The sequence below is a fragment of the Pantherophis guttatus genome, chromosome 3 (assembly GCF_059756535.1).
Source record: "Pantherophis guttatus breed Tessera chromosome 3, ASM5975653v1, whole genome shotgun sequence".
Classification (NCBI taxonomy): Eukaryota; Metazoa; Chordata; class Lepidosauria; order Squamata; family Colubridae; genus Pantherophis; species Pantherophis guttatus.
The window spans coordinates 69879571-69905171 of NC_142065.1; the positions used below are offsets into that span (position 1 = coordinate 69879571).

Here is a 25601-nt window from a genome sequence, read left to right on the forward strand (position 1 = left end):
AATTTGCTGAAATAAAAAAACGATGCATCTAGCATCTCCACAATTTGCTAAAGAAATAACATAGTTTAAAAAAATGAGATGACTTAGTCTTGTCGAAGTACTGTACTCTTTTCAAGGTGCTTCTAGATCATTGGTTTTATCTGTTTAGAATTTTCCCAGGAATCCATGTCAGAAAGCCAACAGTTCTTTTTCTTATCCTCTTTTGAGGGCAGAGGCCACTTTTCTCTCTTCAGTCAACTGGCAACTAGCCTTTTTCCAGCGTTTCACAAAAATATATATAAAGGTTCAGTCAGACTACAATGTGTTCCTTTTGTGCTATAGGAGGGACATCTTGCCTTACTGTAAGTATATAAGCACAGCTAAGAAAAAAGAAATCTCTCAGTATATTTTTATTGGCATCAGGTTTTGATTCTACCCTTTCTGCAATAGTTGAAGAACTGATGATTACTTGCAGTTGGTCAAATGGATTCAGAATTTATCTGGGATAATAATATGATTTTAGGAATTAGAAGCTTAGAAATGCTGTTTGGTAATAATGTTATAGTGCTTAACATGATATAGACAACTGACATTGAAGTGGATTTGGTGTGCAACATAGTGTGCATGAATGGGTAAAGAGTAATTCATTTGAAAAGGGTTTTAGTAAAGTCAAAATGTTTTCCTTCTTCAACTTTAGAATAACTCAGTTGTTGATCCTTGAACAAGAAAAGATTATCTTCAAATTCTGAAGAGTCTTTGATGAATTAAACTCAGACACAAGCTAAGAAGAGATTTCCTGCATTCAATATGCAATTAAAATATTTTGTGTAAATGCCTTCATGTTACCTAAATGATTAGTTTTTCCATATCCAATGCACTATAAGAACTCTGAGAGATGAAAAAAATAAAGGAATCATAAATATTTTGAAACTTTTCTATATAAAAAAGTTTACAAGGCTGTAATTGTAATTAAAACAATGTTTAAAATGGAGTAAAATGTTATTAGATAATTAATTCAACCATTAGGTTATTAGTTTTCACTAAAGTATATATATTTCTTTCTATAGGGTTCAAATTGTGACATTAGATGAGAGATGGAAGCTACAACTTTCTAATATAGATAGTGCATGAGGTAATGTTTTCATTATACTGGACATTCCATTCCATTCCATTCCATTCCATTCCATTCCATTCCATTCCATTCCATTCCATTCCATTCCATTTCTTTACTGTGATAAATGTTACTTCAATTAAATGATAGAAATGAGGGAGGAAAAAGAAACATGGATTAATATTAGTGCCCTGTGATTCAGAGGAGATAAACCGGCTTAAATAGAATAATTCAATGAAATTGTATGAAGGGTGTAACTATTATAAGCTAAACAGAATTTTAGCTCTACACAGTAAGGATGTTTGTCTAAGAATGATTGTGTTCTTTAGCTATTAAAATATTGTTTCAGTACCTTCATTTACTTCACACAATGCTGTTTATTTACAGTCCCTAACAGTAACAGTATAACAGAGTTGGAAGTGACCTTGGATTTCTTCTAGTCCAACCCACTGCTCAAGCAGGTGATCTATTCCATTCTGGACAAATGGTTGTCCAATCTCTCCTTTAAAACCTCCAGTGATGGAGCACCCACAACTTCTGGAAGCAAGGCACTCCACTTATTAATTTTCTCACTCTCAGGAAATTTCTCCTTGGTTCTTCATTGGCTGTCTCCTTGATAAGTTTCCAACTGTTAACTTCTTGTCCCAGTCTCAGGTGCTTTGGAGAATAGGTTGACCCCCTCTTCTCTGTAGCAGCCCCTCAAATATTGGAAGACTGCTATCAAGTCATCCATAATTATTTTAGTTCCTGGGTTAGGAATGTCCGACTTAAGGACAACTCCTAGATATGAACTATCTATTAGTAAAAATAGTGGATGACACTGTCCTTCCTTGAGTCAACAAAGTGCCGAAGCTGCACAATGCTTTCAGAAAGTACTGAAACCTCACATTTCTAATATACAGATGTTTTCTGCAGTTTCTAAAAAGTTTGCATGACTGCAGCACTTTGTCATCTTAAGAAAGGGCAATGCCAACCACCATTTTTAGTAATAGGCACTCTGTAAGTACAAATTCTGACTTAAATACAAATTTCGGTTAAAGACAGAGTTAGGAAATGAAACTCATTTTTAACCTAGAGACTGCCCGTATTTCTTTTAACAAGGCAAGTGCAATATTTTTATGCATCCCTAGTCTATGCCTAACAACTGTCTCAAGCTATTTGTTTGTTTGTTTGTTGATGGATGGATGGATGGATGACAGAACAGATGATATTGTGATGATATTGTGCCTCAAAAGTGTATGCTGAGGGAATGTTTATCAGTACCATAACCACACCCTTAAAAATGGTGATAATCTGCTGTATTTAAGCAAATTTGTTCCCTTGTGTCATAGATATTCAACACTTTCGGCAGCAGCAAATGTATTACTCTTTAAGATGTCAAAGGACAATTATTTTCTCCCTTGCAGCAGATTAAAACAAAAGTGATCTTTTTTTGTTGCTGTTGTTTCTTTCCCTCTTTTTGTTAATCAGCACTCCATTAATGGAAGAAGGCCTGTTTCACTGATTATCCACTTCATTTGAATAGTAAATAAAAGCAATGTTCTCCCAAGTCACATTTACTTAAAGAAAAACATCTTTTTGGAAACACTTTTTAATAATTTGCAATAAACATAGATAGCCAGAAGAACATAACTGTTGGTAATCTACTATGTATGTTTGCAAAAAGAAGAAACCTAAGTGGACTATCTAATATAGGTAATCCTCATTTCATGATTATTTTACTCATAAGCAGAATTGAACTTTCATTTAGCAATCATTCCACTTAATCACAAAGTTGCTAATTCTCATTGTGGTTACTCAATGAGAATCCCTTGTAAGCAACTTGTTATGCACATTATGCTTATTGCTATTTTGCAGATATACTTTCCATTAACCTGTTTGGTCACATATATATGAGTGGGGATGTGACCAAACAGGATAATGGAAAGCGATTTTGCAAAATAGCAATAAACTTACTGTATTGTATGAATGAGATCCAGTTTGATGCAGTGGTTACGGCATCATGCTAGAGCCTGGGAAATCATGTGTTTTAATCCTGTCTTAGGTGCAAAACCAGCTGATGGACTTTGAGCCAATTCACCCTCAGCCCTAGGAAGGAAGGAGGCAGGGACAAACAACTTCTGAAATCTTTCCAAGAAAATTGCAGGGACTGTCCAGGCAGTTGCCAGAAGTCAAGGCTGACTCAAAGACGCATACACAAACACACACAAGTTGTATTGAATGACTCTTTATTGAAATTTAGTAGTATACACTATACCTGTGATGGTGAACTATGGAACACGTGCCAGAGATGGCATGCAGAGCCCTCTCTGTAGACACGCGCACCGGCCAGCTGCTCTTCTGGATTCCAGCGCGCCAACTGTTCACCAGCATGCGCGCACCGGAACATGGCACTTCAGCAAGGATGGCGAGGGCCTAATTTCAAGAGTCTGTTTTTCTGGTGGGTTTGTCTGTCCCTCCTCCAATATCTATCTTGTTGAGATCTCCCAAGTTATGGGAAATAAAGAAATGTGTATAGAATTGACAAAATTCTCCCAGAGAGGAGGAGAGCATCTCAAAATTGTCATTCTTTGTAATCTCTCAAGATTATGCTGATCATGCTCTCGAGAAATTATGCTGTTTCAGATGATGCAATTTTAGGAACTTTACCTAAAACTACAACATTATTCTGGTTTTTTTTTTCAGCCATTTATTCAACTTTTTATGTGTTTTTACTGCCATATTTCCATTTTCTGGCTATGATGTCGAACACACAATAGAACAGGGGTCTCAACTCCTGAGCTGCAGCCCATTATCGGGGCTTGGCCTATTCGGAATTGGGTTGTGCAAGTGGCTGGCCAGCGTGTGCACATGCGTGTGTGCAACTCAACTTGTGTGAGTGGTGGGCCAACGGGAATTGTGCACATGTGTGCTAGCCTGCCGCTCGTGCAAGGGCTGCATGTGTGCAGGTGTGTGCGACCAGTTCCCCTCTCCCCCTGTGCCAGGTTGCCAAGCTACAAAGGTTGAGGACCAGTGCAATAGAACATAGAATAACAGGTTGGAAGTAATCTTGCAGGTCTTCTAGTCCAACCCCTCTGCTCAAGCAGGGGATGGATACACACACACATACAGAGTACAGGAAGCCCTATATTAAAGCATGACTTTAATATTTTCTGTGTCTCATTGTGACTTGCAAAGAAGTCTTCAAAGCATTGTGAATGAAGCAGTGGGGAATTGGAGAAGAGGTCTGCTACAGCAGATAAATTATACAGCTTTTAAGGAACATTGTAAAGAAGCAGAGCAAAACTGGCAGCTTTATAGGCAAAAGTATCTTTTAGTGTTCTTATATTTACATCGTTTAAAACATTGTTGATTATGATTAAAGTTACCATCTGGTTTATTTGAGATTCAGTACAAAAAAGGAAGAAATACTGTATTAACAATTTATTGCTGAGAAGAATATTTATGGTAGATCAAGATTATTTTTCCTGGATCCAGCTTCTTGAAAGCTTGGCATGTTTTTTAGATAAAAGCCCATGTTATGCACAACATTTTTGATGACACCAGAAACCTTTCAATTATTACACAGAGATATCTGGGCCATTACATAAAATATTGGTTTGTAAGCATTCTAGGGCAGACTGTTCCTGACTGTAATAAAATCATAATGCTGTCATCTGTCATATTTAATACAAAATGAAAACTGTTCTCCTGTTTTCCAGTAATTGGAGTAGAAAGACATCCACAGCCAACTTACTGTATATATAAATATTGTTATAAATATCAAATTAGACCTTTCATCTTTCTCTGCTTTAGTTTTTGTTACTTGACATTGTAGATAATGCTTAGTATTTGGGATATGAGGTTTTAATATAAATTATGTAAATTAGGTATTATTTACTTCTTATATTAGTATAAGGTTTTCTAACTTGTTTGGACCGAGAAGTTTCAATACAGTCTCATATGTATATACAACACCTTTCAATTATTTTAGATCATTTTTCAATCAAAACAATCTGGGAAATAATTCTACAGAGTATCAGACTGAGATCTTTCTCATTCTGCTATACAAAATCCTTTGTAATGATGGCATGAAGAATTAGACCTGGCATTTCTTTGCAAGCAGCATGCTTTATATAACTACAAATACCAACCTATCCAACAAAGTTAATCAAATTTTAATATGTATATATTTATTGCAGGTAGTGCTATATTTTCAGGAATGTACTACACTTCCAATATGTAATGTCTCCAATGGGATAAAAAGCAGTGGTGGAATCTAAATTTCTTTCCTACTGGTTCTGTGGGCATAGCTTGGTGAGTGTGGCTTGGTGGGGGTCATGTGACTGGGTGGGCGTGGCTATGTAAACATGCCCACCCATGGGGGATCAAAAGACAGAAACTCACTAAGAATATCCTGCTGGAGCAAGGTTGGACTAGATGACCTCCAGGTCCCTTCCAGTCCTGGATTATTCTCTGAAGCTGTGTCTAGTGCCAGGTTTGTAGTCCTTCCTTTTTCTTTCCCTCCCTCCCTTCCTTCCTTCCTTCCTTTCTCTCTCTTTCTTCAAAAACGGACCCCCATCCCCCATTTTTGCCTCCCCCCCATTTTTGAAACCTGCTGGGAGCAAAAATGGAACCCCCATCTAACCCTCGTAAAAAAAAATGTTCCGACGATCATGTGCCACAGCTGTGATCCTTGGAGCCTTTTTTTTTACCTTTTAAAAGTGTTTTTTACTACTGGCTTGAGTGAATAGGTAGTAAAAAAATGCTTTAAAAAGTAAAAAAAAAAAAGTTCCAATGATCAGATGAGCAATGTCAGAACTTTTTTTTTTTTACTTTTTAAAGCATTTTTAACTGCCGGTTCTGGCATGTACCCCTGCATGTGCAGAGAGTACAAAACATTACTTCCTGATTAAAACCAGGCAGTAACAACAACTGGACGGGTGGGCGGAGCCTTATGCCAGGATCGCTACCGGTTCTCCAAACCACCTGCCAGGATTGTTACCGGATCGGGTGATCTGGTCCGAACCGGGAGCATTTCACCCCTGATAAAAAGTCTCTTGAATATTTGATGATGAAAACTTGCAAAATTATGCTCTATAATCTTCAAAGGAATTCCACACAATATTCTCTCTCTCTCCCTCCCTCCCTCCCTCCCTCCCTCCCTCCCCCTCTCCTTCTCCCTCTCTCCTCCCTCTCCCCCCTCCCCATCTCTCTCACACACAATCAAACCAACTAATAAAAATGTAGCTGAGTTAAGAATTATTATTATTAAAATTAATACAACTCTTAAAGCAGCAGCAGCCTTTTACAGTCTCCCATAAAAGCACGAAAAAGCAGGCTTGCAAATCTATGTGAGGGCTGAAGCAGTTCTTCCTAATTATTTTCAAACTATACCAAACTATGCTATAGAGTAATAATTTTCCATGAATAATTTCTGTACAGTAACTTTTAGCACTAACAAAGCTCTGTACTGCTATCATATAGAATAACTATAATTACTACTGGTGAATAAAATAGTTGCTATACATTGTGTTGTACATTGGGTGGCATGATGGCTCAGAGGTAAGATGCTGGACTTGTCGGCTGGAAAATCAACAGCCCAGGTTCAAGACCCAGGTGCGATGTGGTAAGCTCCTGTTCTCATCCCAGCTCCTAACAACCTACCAGTTTAGAAGTATGCAGATGTGAATAGATAAATAAGCACCACTTTAATGGGTACGTAACAATGCTCCGGAGTGCTCATGGAAATGTCTTCAGACAGGGCTGATTCAGTGGTCTTGAAATGGAGAGAAGCACCACCCCCTAAAGTCAGCTACAGCTAGCAGAGTAAAATCAGCAGGGATTCCTTTACCTTTTTATACATTGTGTCATCTATATGTTGTTTTGATTTGATCCATGGAATATTTTAATATTTCTTTGTGTATCCTAAGAAATCTGTTCATGAAATTTCTTAGCTCAGTTTTTGACTGTTAAGAGATGAATGTATGCTATATCTCTATCTGACTGAAATTCAGTTTCTGGCAAAGCAATATGTGTGCATCACATTCATATGCCAAGCAAAATAACTTCAGGGTACATCCTGTACAATGGATTTGTTTATTTCTTTCCTTTGTCTTGAGTAGCTACGGAGCACATTTTTGCAGGAATGAGAGCAAATCTGTTTCCAGAAGTACAGTATAGAGTAGACTATTCGATATTGCCCATTAATTCTTAGAATTTGTATATCTGCAATTTTGTGCCTTATTACCTGTGACTCAGTCCCCTTGAGTTTAACTTTGCATGCTTTCACTTATAAAACAGATTGTAAAACACATTGAATAGAAATTCTTCAGGCAATTCTTCAGTATTTCTAATGTTTATTATGAATAATAGAAATAGAATGCTTGTAAATCAGGTTTAGTACCAGAGTGATATGCAGACTATGGACAGTTTTGGTCAATGTCAATGCTGGTTGATAAATATCATACCTTTTTATATGTCTGACTGGCTGATGCTACTGTTTTTGTGAAAACTAATAGTTCTACAGAGGATTATTAGCAATCAGAGCTACAACATAAGATGCGCAGGAAGTTGAGTTTTTTTCTACCTTCTTTATACATTCATTTTACTACCTTTGTAATCTGGTGGGTACATGGGGAGTTAACCATAGATGAAAATCCCAGTCAGATTTACATGACTCAGGGAGCCATGACTGAAATATGTAAATCTTTAACAAACTATGGGTACTCCTTTTCAATTTAAGTTAGCTGTTGATCCAAGTTCACACTGTGTGTTATTCATAACCATACCATGATTTCACACTCTGTAAGAAGTAGCTTGCCCTTACCTATTAAAGAAGATCCATTAATTATGCAGAGTTTCTGACTGTTAAATCATTACTACTCCTGGAAAGGGGGGGAACCCTGGAGAACTGTTCTGCCCACCTGTGTATTCAAAAATAACATCAATTGTTCTTCTGTGTCAATGATGTAAGAGCATGAGACATCTTCAACTGTTTTGGTCCTCATTTGGATTACTTCTAGTGTTAACCCATTAGTTAACTTTAGATCAGAAAGTTGCTGTTCAAATTTTATAAAGTTTATGCAGAAGGAATTTGGATTGCTAATGCATGCAGAATGTCTGAGTGATTTAAAACAATTTTGGTTTCCCAATTTGATCTAAATGTATTAGCAGTGACTAGTACTCATGAAATATTATCAATTATAAAATATGCTTTTCTTAATTTGAACATTTTTAATGGACAGATAAAAATGTTGCAAATAAAGGAGAATATTTGTAGCTCAGGGTTGACATGAGAGGTCCTTGGTGCTCTCTGAGCTTGCTTGTTTTATTGCAGACATGCTAGCAGTGATGATGTTACCTAGTTTGGGTAATGAAATGTCTGAAAGAAAACAAGCAAGCTTAGCACCAAGGACCCCTCAGATAAAAATGTTTTCATGTGGATCTTATTTGCAAGAACATTGAAATAAAGTGTTGGAATACACTATATTAAAAAACTACTATGTAAGAAAGGCATATTTCTTACAGTCTTACTGTAATTTAGCATTTTATGTGTAAAATTGTACAGTTCTATATACTTAGTACAATATAGAACTAACATTGCTAAGCTGGAAAATGTGGGAAATTCTTTCCTTTTTCCTTTCTTTACCCCTCATAACTTTAACCTTAGACTGTCTACTGTTGATCTCACCCCATTCCTAAGAGGTCTGTAAGGGGCGTGCATAAGCGCACCTATGTGCCTACTGTCCCTGTCCTACTGTCTCCATTTATTTGTATCCATTTCCTGTATTCATAATCATGTTTATATTTATATCTATTATCTTATACATGCTTGACAAACAAACAAACAAATAAATAAAATCTTATCCTTTCACATGAAACATCCAATGCCACAAGTTAAAGTAGTTTCCTCTTTATTTATGTATCCAGGCAAAACTTCAACATATAATTGTCATGGGCTAATATATGGAATCTGGAAGATTTGATTGAAATTTAAATCTCTTCAGCAGTACAATACTGCCTAATCCAGTTCAGTTTTTCCAACTCACATTATTCTTTAATAGCCATTTGCTATCTATGTGAAGCCTACAAAAAACTACAGTGATTGGATGAGTACCACAATTATTTTAAAGAACAAGAAATATAATAATTTACATAATTATTTAATATAATTTACATAATTATTTAATATAATAATTTACATAATTATTTAATATAATAATTTGCATAATTATTTAATATAATTTGCATAATTATTTAATATAATAATTTACATAATTATAGAATCATAAAACTAAGATTTGACATGATAATGAGCTTATTTTAGGATGGTGTGGTACAGAATTTTATGTAATTAATTTTAGATAGAGAGGAGGTTCCATCTTGACGAAGTAAATCTGGTTAAATATCATGTACATAGTACTATTCAGTTTATTTCTAGAAAGTTATTTAAGAATACAAATAAATCCTTCAATACAGTTTGACTTTTCCTTATTAGATATGGAGAATGAGAGTGAATGTCTAAAATGCAATGCTCCTCAAGAAACTGCTGATAAATAGCTTGCTACTATACTCCTTTTAAAAATTAAATTTATATTATATTTATACTAAAATAGTCAAAACTATTTCCTTGTAAAAGTACAAAAAAGTGTGTATGTATTAAAATTGCTAATTGTTAACTGCTTAACAATTTATGTGCGCTCTATCTATTGAAGGTGTGTAAAAGCCCAAGTAAATGAATAAATAAGTAACAATAAAATGAACTGATAATTAAAAGCTAGACTTATTATATACTGAGAGACAGCAGATCATTTGTGAACATAGTATAACATTCTTTCCTGTATATTTATTTCCTAGATAAATAAGTCTGGCCAGGGTGGATTTGATTTAAATCGAGTCGATTTAAATTATGATTTAAATCATGATTTAAATCACTAGTAAAAAGACTTGATTTAAATCAACTCGATTTAAATCATAATTTTTAAAGAGCAACTGTCATCTGCTACTCCTTTGACCCGCTGTTGACTCACCGATAGTCCCAGTGTTGCAGAATATACAGCCTTGTGCTACATAACTAAGCTCCATTTCATGCTGAATAAACTAAATTATTTATGTATCTTAAATAGAAAACTATCTTACGATAGATTTTTACCCCAAAAGTTTTTTATTAAAATAAATCCAATAAAAATCAAAAAAATCCAATTTAAATCAAAAAAGTCATTGATTTTTATCCACCCTGAGTCTGGCATTAGATCAGGAACGTGTTCAGAATGACTACTTCTACAGATCTTAAGGCCTACAAAGTTGGTTTTGGAAAACAAGGTCCCTCAATAGTCAAATCATAATCCATTAAAAGCTTTAAAAGTTAATATCAACAACTTAGATTGTGCCTTGTAAACAACTGGCATCCAGTGCAGCTCTTCCAGTACAAGCATGAAACAATCCTAGTATGTTGAACAGTTATCAAGTGTAGTTACCATATTTACACCAGTTGTAACTTCTAGACTTCTTTCTCAGGTGCCCTGAGATGCATTACAATGTTCAAGATGGGATAAAATTAATAGAAACCCTAACTGATGTATTTGTAAACCTGTATGAAAATGGTGGCTCGGCGGTTAAAGACGCTGAGTTTGTCAGTGGGAAAGCTGCCATCTCAGGTTTGAGACCTGAATGCTACACGATGGGGTGAGCTCCCATTACTTGCCTCAGCTCCTACCAGTGGTGGGTTGCTCCCGGTTCGGTCTGGTTCTATAGAACCGGTAGTAAAACCGGCAGGAGGCTCCACCCACCCTCCACAACGTCATCATGGGTGATCTGCTCATGCCACAGCGAATCGGTAGTAAAGGTAAGTGGAACCCACCCCGGCTCCTACCCACCTAGCAGTTTGAAAGCATGCAAATGCAAGAACATAAATAGGTACCATTTCGGTGGGAAGATAATAGCTTTCCATATGTCTTCGTGTATAGTCATGCTGGCCATATGACTACAGAAATGTCTTCGGATGATACTTGCTCCCTCAGGTAATAAACAGAGATGAGCCCCTAGAATTGGAAGTAACTGGATAGGGAAAAACTTTACTTTTATGAATAATTTCTCATTAAATCAATTTTAATTACAGTCATAATTCAGCTTAAGTAGGGTAAAATATAGTCAATTATAAAGCATAGAAAATACATCAGTCTAAAATGTTATGAAAAGTTAGAAGGTATTAAAACAAAGTAGTTATAAAAAGAGAAGTCTAAAATAATCTAAAAGGAGGAGTAAGAACATTAAATATAATAAATCCATTCTCCAAAATCAATCTATCTTCCCAAAAGAGTCCAGATGAAACTATTTGCCAGTTGAGTATAATAAATCCATTTCTCAATCTTCTTCAGGCTTCTTAAGGGAATCCATTTATCACTCATCCACTCAGTCAGTTCTAAGTCTCTAATATCTATATTTCTTTCAGTCTTCACCGAATCTGCTAATTTCAAACCAAGTTCCTTTTGTAAATCTGGTTTGACTGCAGTTACTTGGATATGAGCATTCTTTGTAGCCATTATTATATTGTCAAACTTTTTATAAATGTTTTCAGATTGGGTTTGTATGTTAAAAAATAGTCTTTGCTTAAATGTCAGCTACAGTGTCTTGTCTGTAAACTGATATATTATTTGCTATCTTGTAAGCTGGCAACCAAAGATAAGACAGCTTTTCAAGGTTGGGAACAAAGAACGTTCATGTAATTTCTTCAGAGTAAAAAAAAAAATGGATCAAGAAACGAGAAAATTTTTGGAGTATTTCGATCCAAAATTAAAAGAAAATTTTAAAAAATAAGCTCCAAACTTTGTAAATTAATAAAATGCAAAATCCCTGTAGTGAAAGTGCAATATACTGTATTTTTCGGAGTATAAGACGCACCGGAGTATAAAACGCACCTACTTTTTTTGGTTGTTTTTTTTAAAGTTTTTTTTTATTTTTTAGACAAACACACATACAAACATACAATGTATTTTCTTTGAACAGAGTATTTGGCTGATTCACAAATTTAAACATTGATTAGTCATTTCAATTAAATTTACAATTTCTATATTTCCTTTTTGCCATATTTATTCCTCATCTATTTTTTTTAAAAAAACCAATATTACCCTTTACCCTTATCTCTAATCTTAATCAAATTCAATTTTTCTCTTCTATATTATAGCCCTTCCCATTGTCATCTATTTTTATATCCATCCTCACATTGGTTAATTATGTAATATTACAATTGTTTAATACAAATTCAACATTTTAATATAAATCAATTAGTTATATAACTATTTTTTTTGTATATTAATCAATATGAACATGAATATTCCAATTATTTCCATGCAATCCAATTTCTTACAAATCAATTATATTTACCAATAATAATAAACCAAATAATTTCCTCCTCTTAATGTTACTCATTTTCACATCTTAAACTCTCCCAATAACCCACATAGTTTTGGCCATATAATCCTCCAAATCACAACTTAATCGTTTCTACTTTCATCACAATATATAATTAAAAATATTTCAATCATTACAATTTCCCTAATTAAATTTAAAAATGTTCTAGCTGTTATTCAAGCTATAATTTAATCCTTTTTACTTTCACCACCATATACCATTAAAGGTATTTCAATTGTTACAGTTTATACTTATTCATATTTCTAAAAAAATAAAAATTTATCATTGTCTAGATTTCAAAATTACAAAGACAAATATTCCAATTATTATTCATTTCATTTTTACAATCATGATTTTCCATTTATTTCTTACTACTGTTCATATTTCAATTCTAAATATGTATAACATTTTTTTCTTTCATTTCTTTTTCTTTTTCTCCCTTCCCATTTTTATTTTTGCCTTTTTCTTTCTCCTTTTTTTCTTTTGTGTTTAAAATCTTGAACTCTCCTCTTTTGCCCTAAATTTCCCATTGTTTGCACCTACCTTTTTTAGTGAGGAAAAAGAAGAATAAGTAATCTCCCTCTGCCTCTGCCTAATTTTGCCTCGTTGCAGCAAACAGCCTGCTTTACTTTCAGTTTCGGTTTCACCATAGCTTGATTAACACAAGGAAAAAAAAATCTGCTCCAGCAATCTTTGCAGCAAGCAGCAGAGCCCTGCGCAAAACAGCTGAGAACAAATCAGCTGAGAGTCGGGAGGCCGATCTAATCAACTTGTGCTAATTAGTCTATGCTGAAGCTGAAAGGAGCTGTTTTTTCTTGCTGTTTGCTTGCAAGGAGGTAACTGCTGCGAGGCACAAGCCAAAGGTTGGGGGCCAGTGGGTGGGCAGGACTACACTTGGTGTATAAGACGCACCTAAATTTTCACCCTCTTTTAGGAGGGAAAAGGGTGCGTTTTATACTCCGAAAAATACGGTAAGTGTAAATGAAGTCAAGATACTTTTCATTACCCAAACATGCACTGTGTGTTTAGAGTTATCTGAAAGTTGTCTTGGGTCATTCTTAAGTGCTCCTGTTTGAATCCAGGAAGTAGCACTGCCAAAAAAAAAACAGCTTTGGCAGCAAAATCAGCAGATTGGCAGGAGAGAAAAATTCTCCTACTGTTCAGCAGCCATCATGGGGGTGGATCTCCGAGGAGTATTTTTCAGTTAGATAATACTTACCTAGTAGGGAAAATATCATGTTAATGAATAATTTGTCAAACATTTCTACCATTTTTGATAATGTACAAGCCAGACCTTGTTTCCATTCCGAAATTTGAAGACAAATACTGAAATATGGTTTTCTTCTTCCTTTTTTGACCAGGTTTATTGGTTAGGCAGAAGCACAATTGAAAAGGGTGCTTATAATTGAAGTGATTTACTATTGCCATCATGAAGAAAAGTAGGAGTGTAATGACTGTCCCTACAGAAGGTGTAAGTATAAACACACATACGTCTGTCCGTCTATCTCTTTCAGATAAAACATAACTAATCCTGTATTGCTGTATTACTTACTTACAGGTAGTTCTCGATTTACAACAGTTCACTTAGTGATCGTTCGAAGTCACAACATCACTGAAAGAAGTGATTTATGACCGTTTTTCACACTTATGACCATTATACATCCCCCATGGTCATGTGATTTACATTTAGATGCTTGAAAACTGACTCACATTTATGATGATTGCAGTATCCTGACGTTAGGTGATCACCTTTTGTGACCTTCTGACAAGCAAAGTGAATGAGGAAGCCAGATTCATTTAACAACCGTGTTACTAATTTAACAGCTGCGGAGATTCACTTAACAAATGTGGCAAGAAAAGTCGTAAAATGGGGCAAAACTCACTTTAAAAAATTTTCACTTAACAATGTAAATTTTGGTCTCAATTGTGGTCCTAAGTTAAGGATTACCTGTCTTAAGGCTTTAATGTTGATTATATTAATGGCTTTTAACTTGTATGTAATGTCTTACAGTTTCTGATGCAGAACATTGTTCAAATATATATTCATTGAATTAATGCTTTGGGAAGAAAGCATTAATGAAGAAATTAATGCTTTGTTATTATAAACTGATGATTGAAGATGATGAAACTTTCAGAGATGGCTAAAGAAACTTTTTTGCATAGAGAGAAAACAATATATTTATGGCTGACTGGAAACACCTTATGTACTGTTGGCATCAAATGGGGAAAATGCATTTATCATTTGTGGTTTTGATGATCAGAAAAATACTGGATAATAGAAAGGAATTAGTTTTCTTTTCTAATCATAAAATAAGAGATAATTGTGTAACTATTTATTTTTGCTGCAAAGGACATAGGAACCACCTTCATTTTATTTTCTTCTTTCTGCATTTTTGTCTTTTTTCTTTCTTTTTCTTTCTTTTTTGTCTTTTTCTGCTTTTTCTTTTTATTAGTTTGTGCTATTTTTTATGTTCTTTGTAAAACTCTTAATAAACATTTATATAAAAAATGAAACATTGTCTATAAATGTTATTTATATAAATATCTTATTGTGTCAACTAGGATAGTCTTCAAATATAAGCGGCAACCCTAATATGTCTGATGTTGATCAGTGTTCTAATACATTTTTTTAAAAAAAGCTCAAACACTGAATTCTATTAGGGATATTGTTCTATCCTTGATAATTTTAGGTAATTTTGTGGTATATTTTTTAGTTCTAATACGTTTTAAAGAAGAAGCAGGTGTAGTGTTTGAAATATGGTTATCCCATAAGATCTTGGCATTTTTATTTCCAACATTTTTTCTTAATGACCAATAACAAAGAATTTGGCTTTTAACAGTATCTGTACATAATGTCAACATTTTGGCACCCTATCCAAAGTTTTTTTCTGATTTGTATGTAAATGAAATTAAAATTTTGTTTTTGCCCAGTGTATATCTCTTTAGATATACTATATTCAATGCTTCCAATTTTGTTGTCTGTTAGCTCAATTTGGGCAAATCTTCTTTGTCTTTTTTCAAGCCTTTTTAGTCAACATTACTCTTTTACTATTGTTGAAAGGTTATTGCCTCCATTCCAATGGGACTCTTTACTTATATTTAGCTGAAATACTGTTTCTAATTATTTCAACAATACAACCATATTCAGTTTCAATATCTTGGCCATTTCATGGAAAGAGAGGTGTATCTGTGTTTGTAGACACTGATAATTCTTACATCCCATTAGTACAGTTTTCATTTAGTGCCTGAATAGGGTTCAAACCCTAGTTGGGATTTGCAAAAGTTGAAAGGAAATTTTGGGACGACATGGAATAAATTAATGCTTTGTGAAGAAAGAAAACAATTTATTATAAAATTAACACTATAACCTATTGAGTCACATGTAAGAGTTAATTATGTGCTTAACATATGCATTCAGACTAATGATTGAATTGCAGCACGTTTCATTTTTCCTTATTTGTAACTTTTCTCTTTAGTATGAAATTTAATGTTTATTTTAAGAATCTCTTTTATAGGAACTGTGTGTTCAATTTTGTAATTAAATTGTGCTGCAATTCTAAATTTTTATATTTAGCTTTATGAAATTGCTTCTTATATAATTCAGCTTTCTATTTGTTCTTTTAGATTGCTAAAGATTATTTAGAATGTCGTCTCAGCAAATCTTATAGTGCATCCAGCAACACCCTTGGCATAGATCTCTGGAGAGGAAGAAGGTGCTGCTCTGCTAATTTACTATTACCACCGTTATCTCAACGACAGAGTGAAAAAGCAAGAACACCAGATAACATTTCTAGACCCACAACTTTGCCTTTATTGACGCTTCCTAGTATTGCCATCACTACTTATCAGGATAGGTAAGTTGCATGTTTAAGATTTAATCGTAGAACTCTCTTCCTAGTACTGAGGTTGTAGACATATTTAATAGGGGATACTCTACTACACAGATTTATTTTAAACAAAAAAATCATTTTCCTAATACTGAACTAATCATGATGGGAAATACATTTTTTCAGTGTGGCAAGCATAATTTTTTGACCATGTCATGAGGGTTTTCACAAAATGGCTACCACAAATAGGTTTTGCCTAGCCATGGACCTTAACATTCATTTATCAATCTGTCCATGACATTTTTTATAACCTTCTAGGATGTCTCTATTTTACACTTCTCTTTCTCTTTTGTCTTTCCGGGCTCATTTCCCTTTATTGGGGCTAGAGACATCTAGTAAATAAAGGAGGTTCTAGAGACTATTAATTTATTTTTGCAGCATGTTACCTTACAAGTTTTTAAAAACAAAAATAAGATTATTTCTTTTTCATAAAAGTCATGTTGAATAGAGTGTCTAATGTGTACAAAGAGAGGTGGCCACAAGCAGAATATTGATAGGTGTAAAGTTGCTTCTTCTTAGCTCAACAGGTTAGATTTATACTTGGTTCACAAAAGGTGGAAGAATTATTTCTTTTTATCTAGTACCTGTAAATCTTTTCTACTTACAAATGTTGGCAATTTTACTAATTCTTCTACCTGCAGTCCACTTTTCTACCCCCACCCCAATTGTTCTTCACTTATAAAAACACAGGAGATTGGCAAACAGTAACAAGCACTGCATTGTATGAATGCATATGTGTGCATGAAGAGAAAGAGAAATTATTGCTTCTTTTACACAATAACATTGAAGTTAAAACATTTGCTTGTATGATTTAAGGAAGACTATAAACATATTATGAATGTGTAATTATATAAAACTATGCTGAGAAAAAAACAAGAAAGGAAAATAATTAAATAATATCTCGTGATAAACTATGGCACATTGATTAAATCATTATTTGATTCCAGTGAAATATATAATAATGATTAATAACATTGTGAATGTGAAGAAATCATATGGCAAAAAGTCCCGGTGTTGTGATGGAGATTACTACCGCAACAGATTTTATTCCTTTATTGTGGATCAATTACAATTTCCCAGGACTTTGTGGTCAGATTCCATATTTAATTTTAAATTTATATCCCATGTCATGGTCACCTGAAATCATCAGGAATTAACATATTTTGTGCTGTATCTGATGAGACAGACACAGCCATTCCTGACTGCAATGCAAAACTGATGGAAAACTGATCTAGAAACATTCCTTCAAATATAAAACATCATAAGAGGACAGCAACATCCACAGCAAACTGCAATTTGCCAAATAACATGATTGTTGATCGAAAGGTCGGCAGTTCAGCGGTTCGAATCCCTAGTGCTGAGTAATGGGATGAGCTCCTGTTACTTGTCCCAGCTTCTGCCAACCTAACAATTGGAAAGCATGTAAAAAATGCAAGTAGAAAAATAGGGACCACCTTTGGTGGGAAGGTAACAGCGTTCCATGCGCCCTTGGCTTTTAGTCATGCTGGCCACATGACATGGAGATGTCTTCGGACAGCCCTGGCTCTTTGGCTTTGAAACGGAGATGAGCACCGCCCCCTAGAGTCGGGAACAACTAGCACATATGTGCTAGGAGATCCTTTACCTTTACCTTAATAACATGATGTTTAATGCAAATACATAAGTCACAGAATGTATGTGATTATGTCCTTGTGCGTGTTATTTAACCCAGATGCCCATGTGTGAGGATAATACAAAATGACACATGGGAACATATTTTGACTTCATCATCTTAAGACTGTGCGACAGATTGTGGATAAGAAGTTTAAAATGTTCTTATGGCAGAGATGCACAACCTGTAGCCAGCCAGATGATCAGGCCCTATTGTTTCCTCAACTTCTGTTTTCCACTAGCCACAGGGTTCCAATTTCATATGGTCATATACTTTTTAAGGTGATTCCTTGAGAATGTACCTCTGTGTTAAGTTTTAAGAAGTAAATTCAAGGTAAAAATACATTTTTAGGATCTTGTTATGTAAACCTCTTTGACATGTATCAAAGTGGTTTGTCTGCTTCTTAACTGAATGAAAAGTTTCTCACTCCTACTCAGGAGGAACATTAGCACATTTCCAGGGCAGTGAACTCATTTGTACAAAAGCAGTCAGTTTGCAATTTTCCTTGAATTTCTTTAGTACACTTTTGATAGGTTTTTTTCATAAAGTTAATCGCATGTAAAGGAGAGTTTTCAATAATCCGGGGAAAAAGCAGAAAGAAAAGATGCTGGGTTTAAACTCAAGAGAGTTTGAAATGTAGATACCTTACACCCTCTTCATTTTTTTTATGATGTTTAATTTCTAGACTACCTTTCAACAGATAAAATGAAAACTTTATTTCAATTTATTATTCCAAGTAATACTCTATATCCTAAAAAAATATCCAAACTTCAGTGTTTTTCTGCTTGGATGTCTTTTACTGTCTATAACCCTGAAAATAAGTTTGTGTCAAAATGTCCATAGTCTATATTATAACTTTGATGGTATGAACTGAAGATTTTTGTTAGATGACTTAAAATAATTTCTATTAAATGAAAGTGATGTCTTATTGCACTAAATAAAATAAAATAAAAAAATCCCATATTTATTTGTTCTTACAACTTCAGAATAAACAATAACAAAATCATGCATTTTAACTTACATTTCCTAACAGATTATGTTTGAACAGCTTGTCTCCATCTTACTCTTTAATCTTTATAGGTTTCTGTTATTCTGTGAAATGGTCTTTAAACACAACACTTCTGTGTACATTTTAAAAACTCAAAACATATTCAATTTAAAGACATATAACATCCAGGCAATAAAAATTAACAAAAGTATTTAACAAAATTCCATATGTCTCATGTGGGTGGATAAATATGCTTTTAACAGCCTCTGTGTTAGAAATACAGATATAATGAATTCTAGGCTAAGTTTTATGATCAATTTATTTTATTTTAACATTTGGTATTAATTTACAGGAATCTTAGGTTACAGGAAATTAGACAAAAAGTTCAGATTTTGATACATTATTGAAAAACACATTATTGTAATAAAAACTGAGCTTTATATATAATTGCTTCATAATCATTATAAACAGGTTTTTGGGGAGATAACCATACGCAAAAAAAATTTCAAGTAGTTTTTAAAATGTATTTTTGTACTTACCTGAAAAAGGAGAAAAGGGAAAAACTCCCCCAAATTAAAATATTCATATATAAATCAAAGCTAATATTACATATACTCATTTTACTTAGTTAAACTATTAACGTTTAAGTCATTTATTTAACAATAAGAGAAGAGGAATTTATATGAATGAGATATGCAGTTCAAGTTTTTAAATTGTCTTCAGCTAGGATTACCAATTTGAATTTTTTAGCAATAAAATACTTGTTCAAATGCAAAAGAAATATTTAGATCAAATATAATTGCTGAAGATTAGTAACTGAATGTGCAATATAGTATCCATTTCAATTGTCTTCCTGCTAATTTTAAAACTACTAGTCATTGAAAGTTCATTAACATTTGCCGATTTAATTAATCTTGCAGACCAAAATTAATCTGTACAATAACTACTCAAATGTATCCACGATATCACATAAGCACATTATATGAATCAGTGTGTTGAAGATGATATCTTCAGCAGCTAGCTGAACATTTTTATCTAGATATTCAAAAGACACTAACATGATCATAAAGTTCAAATCTGAATTAGCATGCTATTACACAGCCTATCTGTCTAGTAGCCAATATAAAACATTGAGAATTCCATATTCGCAGAAATAATTGGACTGTAACAGATTTCCACTTTTTAGGGGTGTCAAATATGCCAATTCCAAGATGTTATTTGAAGGCGAATTTCCTACATACAAAACTTCCCATTCAATATTCTGAGAAAGAATATATGCTTTACAAAACATTATGAAACTGTAAAATTATTTTCTGTCTCTAACAGCTTATAATATCTATATCTGCTTTATCTGACCCTATAAGAAAATAATTTGACCTTTAAATTTACTATGAGAGAGAGAGAAGGAGGGGATTATGTGTATGTGTGTGTGTGTTGGTAAGAGTTTGGAAGTATTATGCCATTGTCTCCTTCCTAGGGCTTCTTAGGGTTGAGAGAGATTGACTGACCCGAGCTGAAACAAACACCATATGGTTTGATTATATTCATAGAGTTAGAAGGGATCCATTAGGTCACCAAGCTGAAACCCTTGCTCAGCGCTGGTATCCAAAATAACACATCCATAACATGTGGTTCTTTAGTCTCCACTTGAACATATCCAGATAAAGTGATTATTGGCTCTAGTGTCAAACTATTCTCATTTTAGAAAAAGTGTGTGTGGTGTTTATTTTTCATTTTGAAAATCCATTCAATTGGAAACAGCCATCCTGTAACTGAAATTAATTATACTATATCTTTGCTCTGGAATCATGGACAGCATGTTTTGTCCTTTCCTGTGACATTTTTCATTAGTGCTTTCTTATCTCCTCTCAGGTGTTCTTTTCTAGATAACACATACACATTTTCAACAATATCTGTTCAGAACTTAATTTTTAGATCCCTCCTTCTCTGAAATTATTCTTTAAGAATTTTTGAGTGTGGTGGTCAGAACCCACACAGCATCTCACAATGGATTCTGAGCATAGCACAATAAAATAAAAGTTACTTTCCATAATTTGAAAATTATATTCATCTTAAGGTGATCTAAATTTATATTTGCCTTTTTTATAAGCAATTATTCTGGTGACTTGCACTTACTTTGAGGCCAACCACTTTTCCAAGATTTATTTTTTACAATTTCTTTCATCAAGTCAGCCAATTCTTATCCTGCAATCAGGTATTCTAGTTTTGCCCCCTAAGTTAAAAATACTGATTTGTCTCTGTTAAATTTATGTTGTTGTTTTCAGCCCTCTTCAGTTTAATGCTGAATATTATTTCTGTCATCCGGAACTAAGCATGCCTTGTATCCCTTTATCCAAATAATTTCTATAATTACTGAAGAGTAGAAAACTGAAAGGAAATACATTTCTCTAGTTAGTAAAGGAAGCATTGATGAGTACTCTTTGAATATGATCTTCAAATCAGCTATATTCTATATAACTGATTCAATTTTAACAAAGTATTTGACCCCAAACTCCTATGACATTCTTATGTGTATGATTGTGAAGTATAAACTAAGTAACGTGGCAATTAAATGAACATAAAATTGAATTAGTATACTACATGATTTACTTGTCACAATCATATAATAAGAATAAAAACGCCATAGTTTTGTTTGATCAAACACTTTGCTAAAATTAATTTATATTATATTTAAAGCAACCTCATAATCTATAAATGAAGTTACCCAATCAGAAAAGGAGAATCATATTGATAAATACATTTTGAACAGATTGTTTACAAGGTGATTTCATATTAATCTATTCTAGAATTTTCCTAGTTACTGATGTCAAATCGCCTATTCAGTTTTTTCTTTGCATTTCCTTCTCCTCTTGGGTTCACATGTCCCTTTTAAAACCTTCATGCATTCTTAATGATGAGAAATGAAGCTACTGCAATTAGCTGGGGCACATCAGAGAGATGCATTTATCTAACTGGCTAGTTGAATTTTTGCTGGGGATGAGTTTAGCTTCTATACTGAACTTGTCAAGGTAAAAACTATTTGATATTTCAGGAATATGTTCAGAGGACAGTAATACATAAAGCATCTCTAAGCACATATGGACAATCTATTTCTGTTTCCTTCCCCCAAGAATATAAATAACCAGACTGTTTAGCACTAATGGCTTGATGTTTGAATTTCTAATGTGCAGTATCCGAAATGTAAATAAGTGCAGAAATAATAGCATGTCATTCAATGAAATTGCTATGTTGTGATAGTTTGGGGCCTAAGAAAGATATTAGGATATGCTTATTTCTGGGGTAATTTGCATTTGCATCTTTTCAGCACAAGGACTCTGTACTCGGTTGAAAGCAACTATGGTCTTCTGTGATTGTATGATGACAATATGTTCAAGAGCTGTACAATTTATTTTAATGTCTGCTGTAGGGTATTTAAAACTAGAACTATACTCTTTTTTAAAATGCTGAACATCTGTGGCGCTTGTGGGTGGTCAGTTTTCCATTGGCAGAATCTCTGCCTCTGTATACTATGCCTCCTTGCTCCTAGACTTCAGGAGTTAAGACAGCTTGAAACATTCGTAGCTCCTTTTCATAGGAACCGATGGTCATACAATTAGACAAATGCATTCACCCCTAAGTAAGAATATTAGAGTAGGCAAACTGTAGGGGTACCTGAAGAGGGCCTAAAAAATTGTGGTCACACAATTGAAGCCTTGAACATTTTCCACATGTTTAAATATCATACAATGAAGCAGTGCTGTATTCATGCAGTTGCAACTGATATTTTTATACTTTGACCTCCCCCAGCCTATGGAGGCTGCTGAGTGAGAATATTTTTTTTTTGTTATGTCAGGACCTGGAGTAGAACGAGTGGGACAGTGATTCTTATTACGTGTTTCAGCAGTTTTGATTACAGACTATCTTCAAACTATTTTGAAGAAGTGGGCAAATAAGAGTAATAACAGTATGAGGCTGTTCTCGAAATATTATGTTTGGTATTAGATCTGTTTCAAGTTCTGTTCCATAATACAGTGTAGGGTCAATCCAAGCTTGAAAAATAGATATCATATAATCTGTGTTTATATTATTTAGATTTTGAGGTAGAAAAACATTAATGAATTAGATTAATCTCAAATTCCCATTGAGGTTATATAGACTTAAGAGTATTTATGGTCAGTTCCTTAATTAGTTCCACATTTAAAATCTTTTCTGGCCTCTATTAATTTATTTCAACTGATCGAAGCCGAAAGATATATCAATAATTGCATCCAGTCATTAGCCTTGGACATCCTGGTCAATCTTTCTTTTATTGCTATCCTGTCAATAAAATATTCAGTTGCTCCTAGGAGCTTTCTGGAAGATGCAATTATTGACTTTTTAAAAATGACGTTCTTGAACAACAGGTAAATAGTCTATAATTCTCCAGTGTGGTTGTGGCATCGGCCAGACATGGGTTGCTACAATCGGATCTGCCTAGAGACTGAGTCATAGTTCTTTGGCTACGCTGCTTGTTCCTTCCTCTCAGGCCCAGTTTTGACTCAGTCTACCTGAGAGAAACATATCTAGGCAGATTCGGCTATTTTAGCCCATGTCTGTTCAGATTCCTTTGAAAATCAGTTTTTTCGCTTTTAAAATTACTAGCTTGTTCAGAACACACCGGTCTACTGCCTCTTTTCAGAGTGCACCAGTCTACTGATTCTTTCGGAGCGTCCTGGTCTACTTACTGAAAAATCTTGACTTGCAGGCAATAGTTCGGTATGCACCGGGCCACTGGCCTGCGATCGGGCATCATTTTTTCAGCCACTTCTGAGTGGCTTTGCCGAAGCTGTCTCGCCCGTGGTGAAGGGTTTTGGGGCAACTACGCCAGCAATGAGGTTTTGGCAGCTCCTGCTCCTTACCACCAACGATCTACGGCCTCCGTAGCAGCTCTGGCACCTCCGTCTAGTAGCTCTGGAGCCTCGCTGTTGCTTCCATGAATGCCTACAGTGCCAATCAGCTGTAGCACGGCCCTTTGAAGTGCCACGGAGAGTCACCCAGCCGTTTTTGTACCGCTTCACTACCAACGAGAGGGAGAAGCCTGGGCCCCACCGACACAGCTCGCCCCGGGGCCTGGACTGGCGACAGCGGAGCACCCACGGAGCCTCTACCTCCATAAGCCTCCACAAGTGGCCAACTGGTCTAGCCTCACTATGACCTCCAGCCATTGGTGCTGGGTGCTGGCACGTCCTAGATCTAACCTAGGCAAGCCGCCCCTTTAGGCAGAGTAATTCCTGCTTGCGAGTGTACTGGTTTTACCAGCACAGCCGCCACTGCTGAATTGACACGAGGTGCGTCTGAGGCCTGCACTACTACCAGATGCCATTTTGACGCAGTAAGTACATTGTTTTCATTAAAATGTCGGATTAATCCTCAAACACAGAGGTGGCTGGGACTTCTAGGAGAGAAAGGCTTCTTGCAAATCCAAGGGGACTAAAAGCAAAAAGCCTTCCAAGGCAGAACTCAAAGATCTTGAGCGGAGACAAAAAGCCTTAGAAAGGCAAATCTCCAAGGCTGTCCTTCTGCAGGCCTCAATGGCTCAATCTCAGTGAGTCTGCTGTCCCACATCTGCCTCAGAGCCACTCCTTGTCTCCTTCAGCACAGGCCTGGTCCCCAGAGGGTGCAGGAGAGTCCTCCACACATCCAGTCCCTCTAGATAGTGGTGATCAAGGCCCCACTAATAACCCCTTTGCTTGCATGCTAGCACCCGGGGTAACTGCAGACCTTGGAGGCAAAACTGCCTTGGTCAATCAACCAAGCACTTCAGCCTCTACTATCAGGCCTTGTTTAGACCCTTTACAATATCTACCTGAAAGCATCCAATTGCTTATTGACCAAGCCATTGCCAAACGCATAGCGGCAGCCTTTCAACGGCACCATTCTGAATCTGTGGTCTCTGAGTCATTCTCACAGGGTTGGGTCACTACATCTGCACACCTGACAAGCCCTCAACAGCATTCCCCTACGGCTTCCAGGGATAGTGAGGATTTCACTCTTGAAGGGGAAACTCACTCTGATTTTTCGGAGGATAAAGGCATCTGTCCTGACATCCCTGCCTTCACTGGGCTTTTCCCCCCAAACCAGTTCAAGTGCTTATTGCATAAGGCATGAACCACGACCTCCTTGAAGGAGGATGATTTCCGCAGGAAACCCCACAGGGCCAGAACGAAGGTCTTTTTTCAGAACCAATGCCGGAACAACTTTTCATTCTGCCCCCCCCCAATTATTCATGGATGCTGTCCAAAAGCAGTGGTTGAGCCCAGCAGCTATTCCCGCACCCAGTGGGTCGGATTAGAAATATTATTCCATAGCGCCCAAGTTTGCTCAGCTGTTACAGGTTCCCCATGTAACAGCAGGCCCATTGCGGCTCTTTCTTCTTCCTCTTCTTCTTATTTGGCCAGGGATACATCTGAAGGTCTTTGTCCTGAGGACAAGAAATTTGATCTCTTGTTTAGGAAGAACCACCAAGCTGCTGCATGGGCAATCCAGGCGGCTTACTCCGCTTCCTTCTTCAACCGAACGTCCATTCTATGGCTCCAGCAGCTGCAATCCAGGATA

General features: G+C 35.3%; 1 protein-coding gene across 2 annotated transcripts in view; it reads left to right on the forward strand.

Annotated features, from left to right (window-relative positions):
* Positions 1 to 25601, forward strand: part of PDE4B (phosphodiesterase 4B) — a 273652-nt gene that overhangs the window by 26435 nt on the left and 221616 nt on the right. For both annotated transcript variants that reach the window (XM_034433271.3, XM_087891079.1), the window contains exons 3-4: positions 13843 to 13952; positions 16106 to 16335. In XM_034433271.3, coding sequence (XP_034289162.1) covers positions 13911 to 13952; positions 16106 to 16335 — 272 coding nt within the window. In that variant the 5' untranslated portion in view covers positions 13843 to 13910. The remainder of the gene's footprint in view (positions 1 to 13842; positions 13953 to 16105; positions 16336 to 25601) is intronic.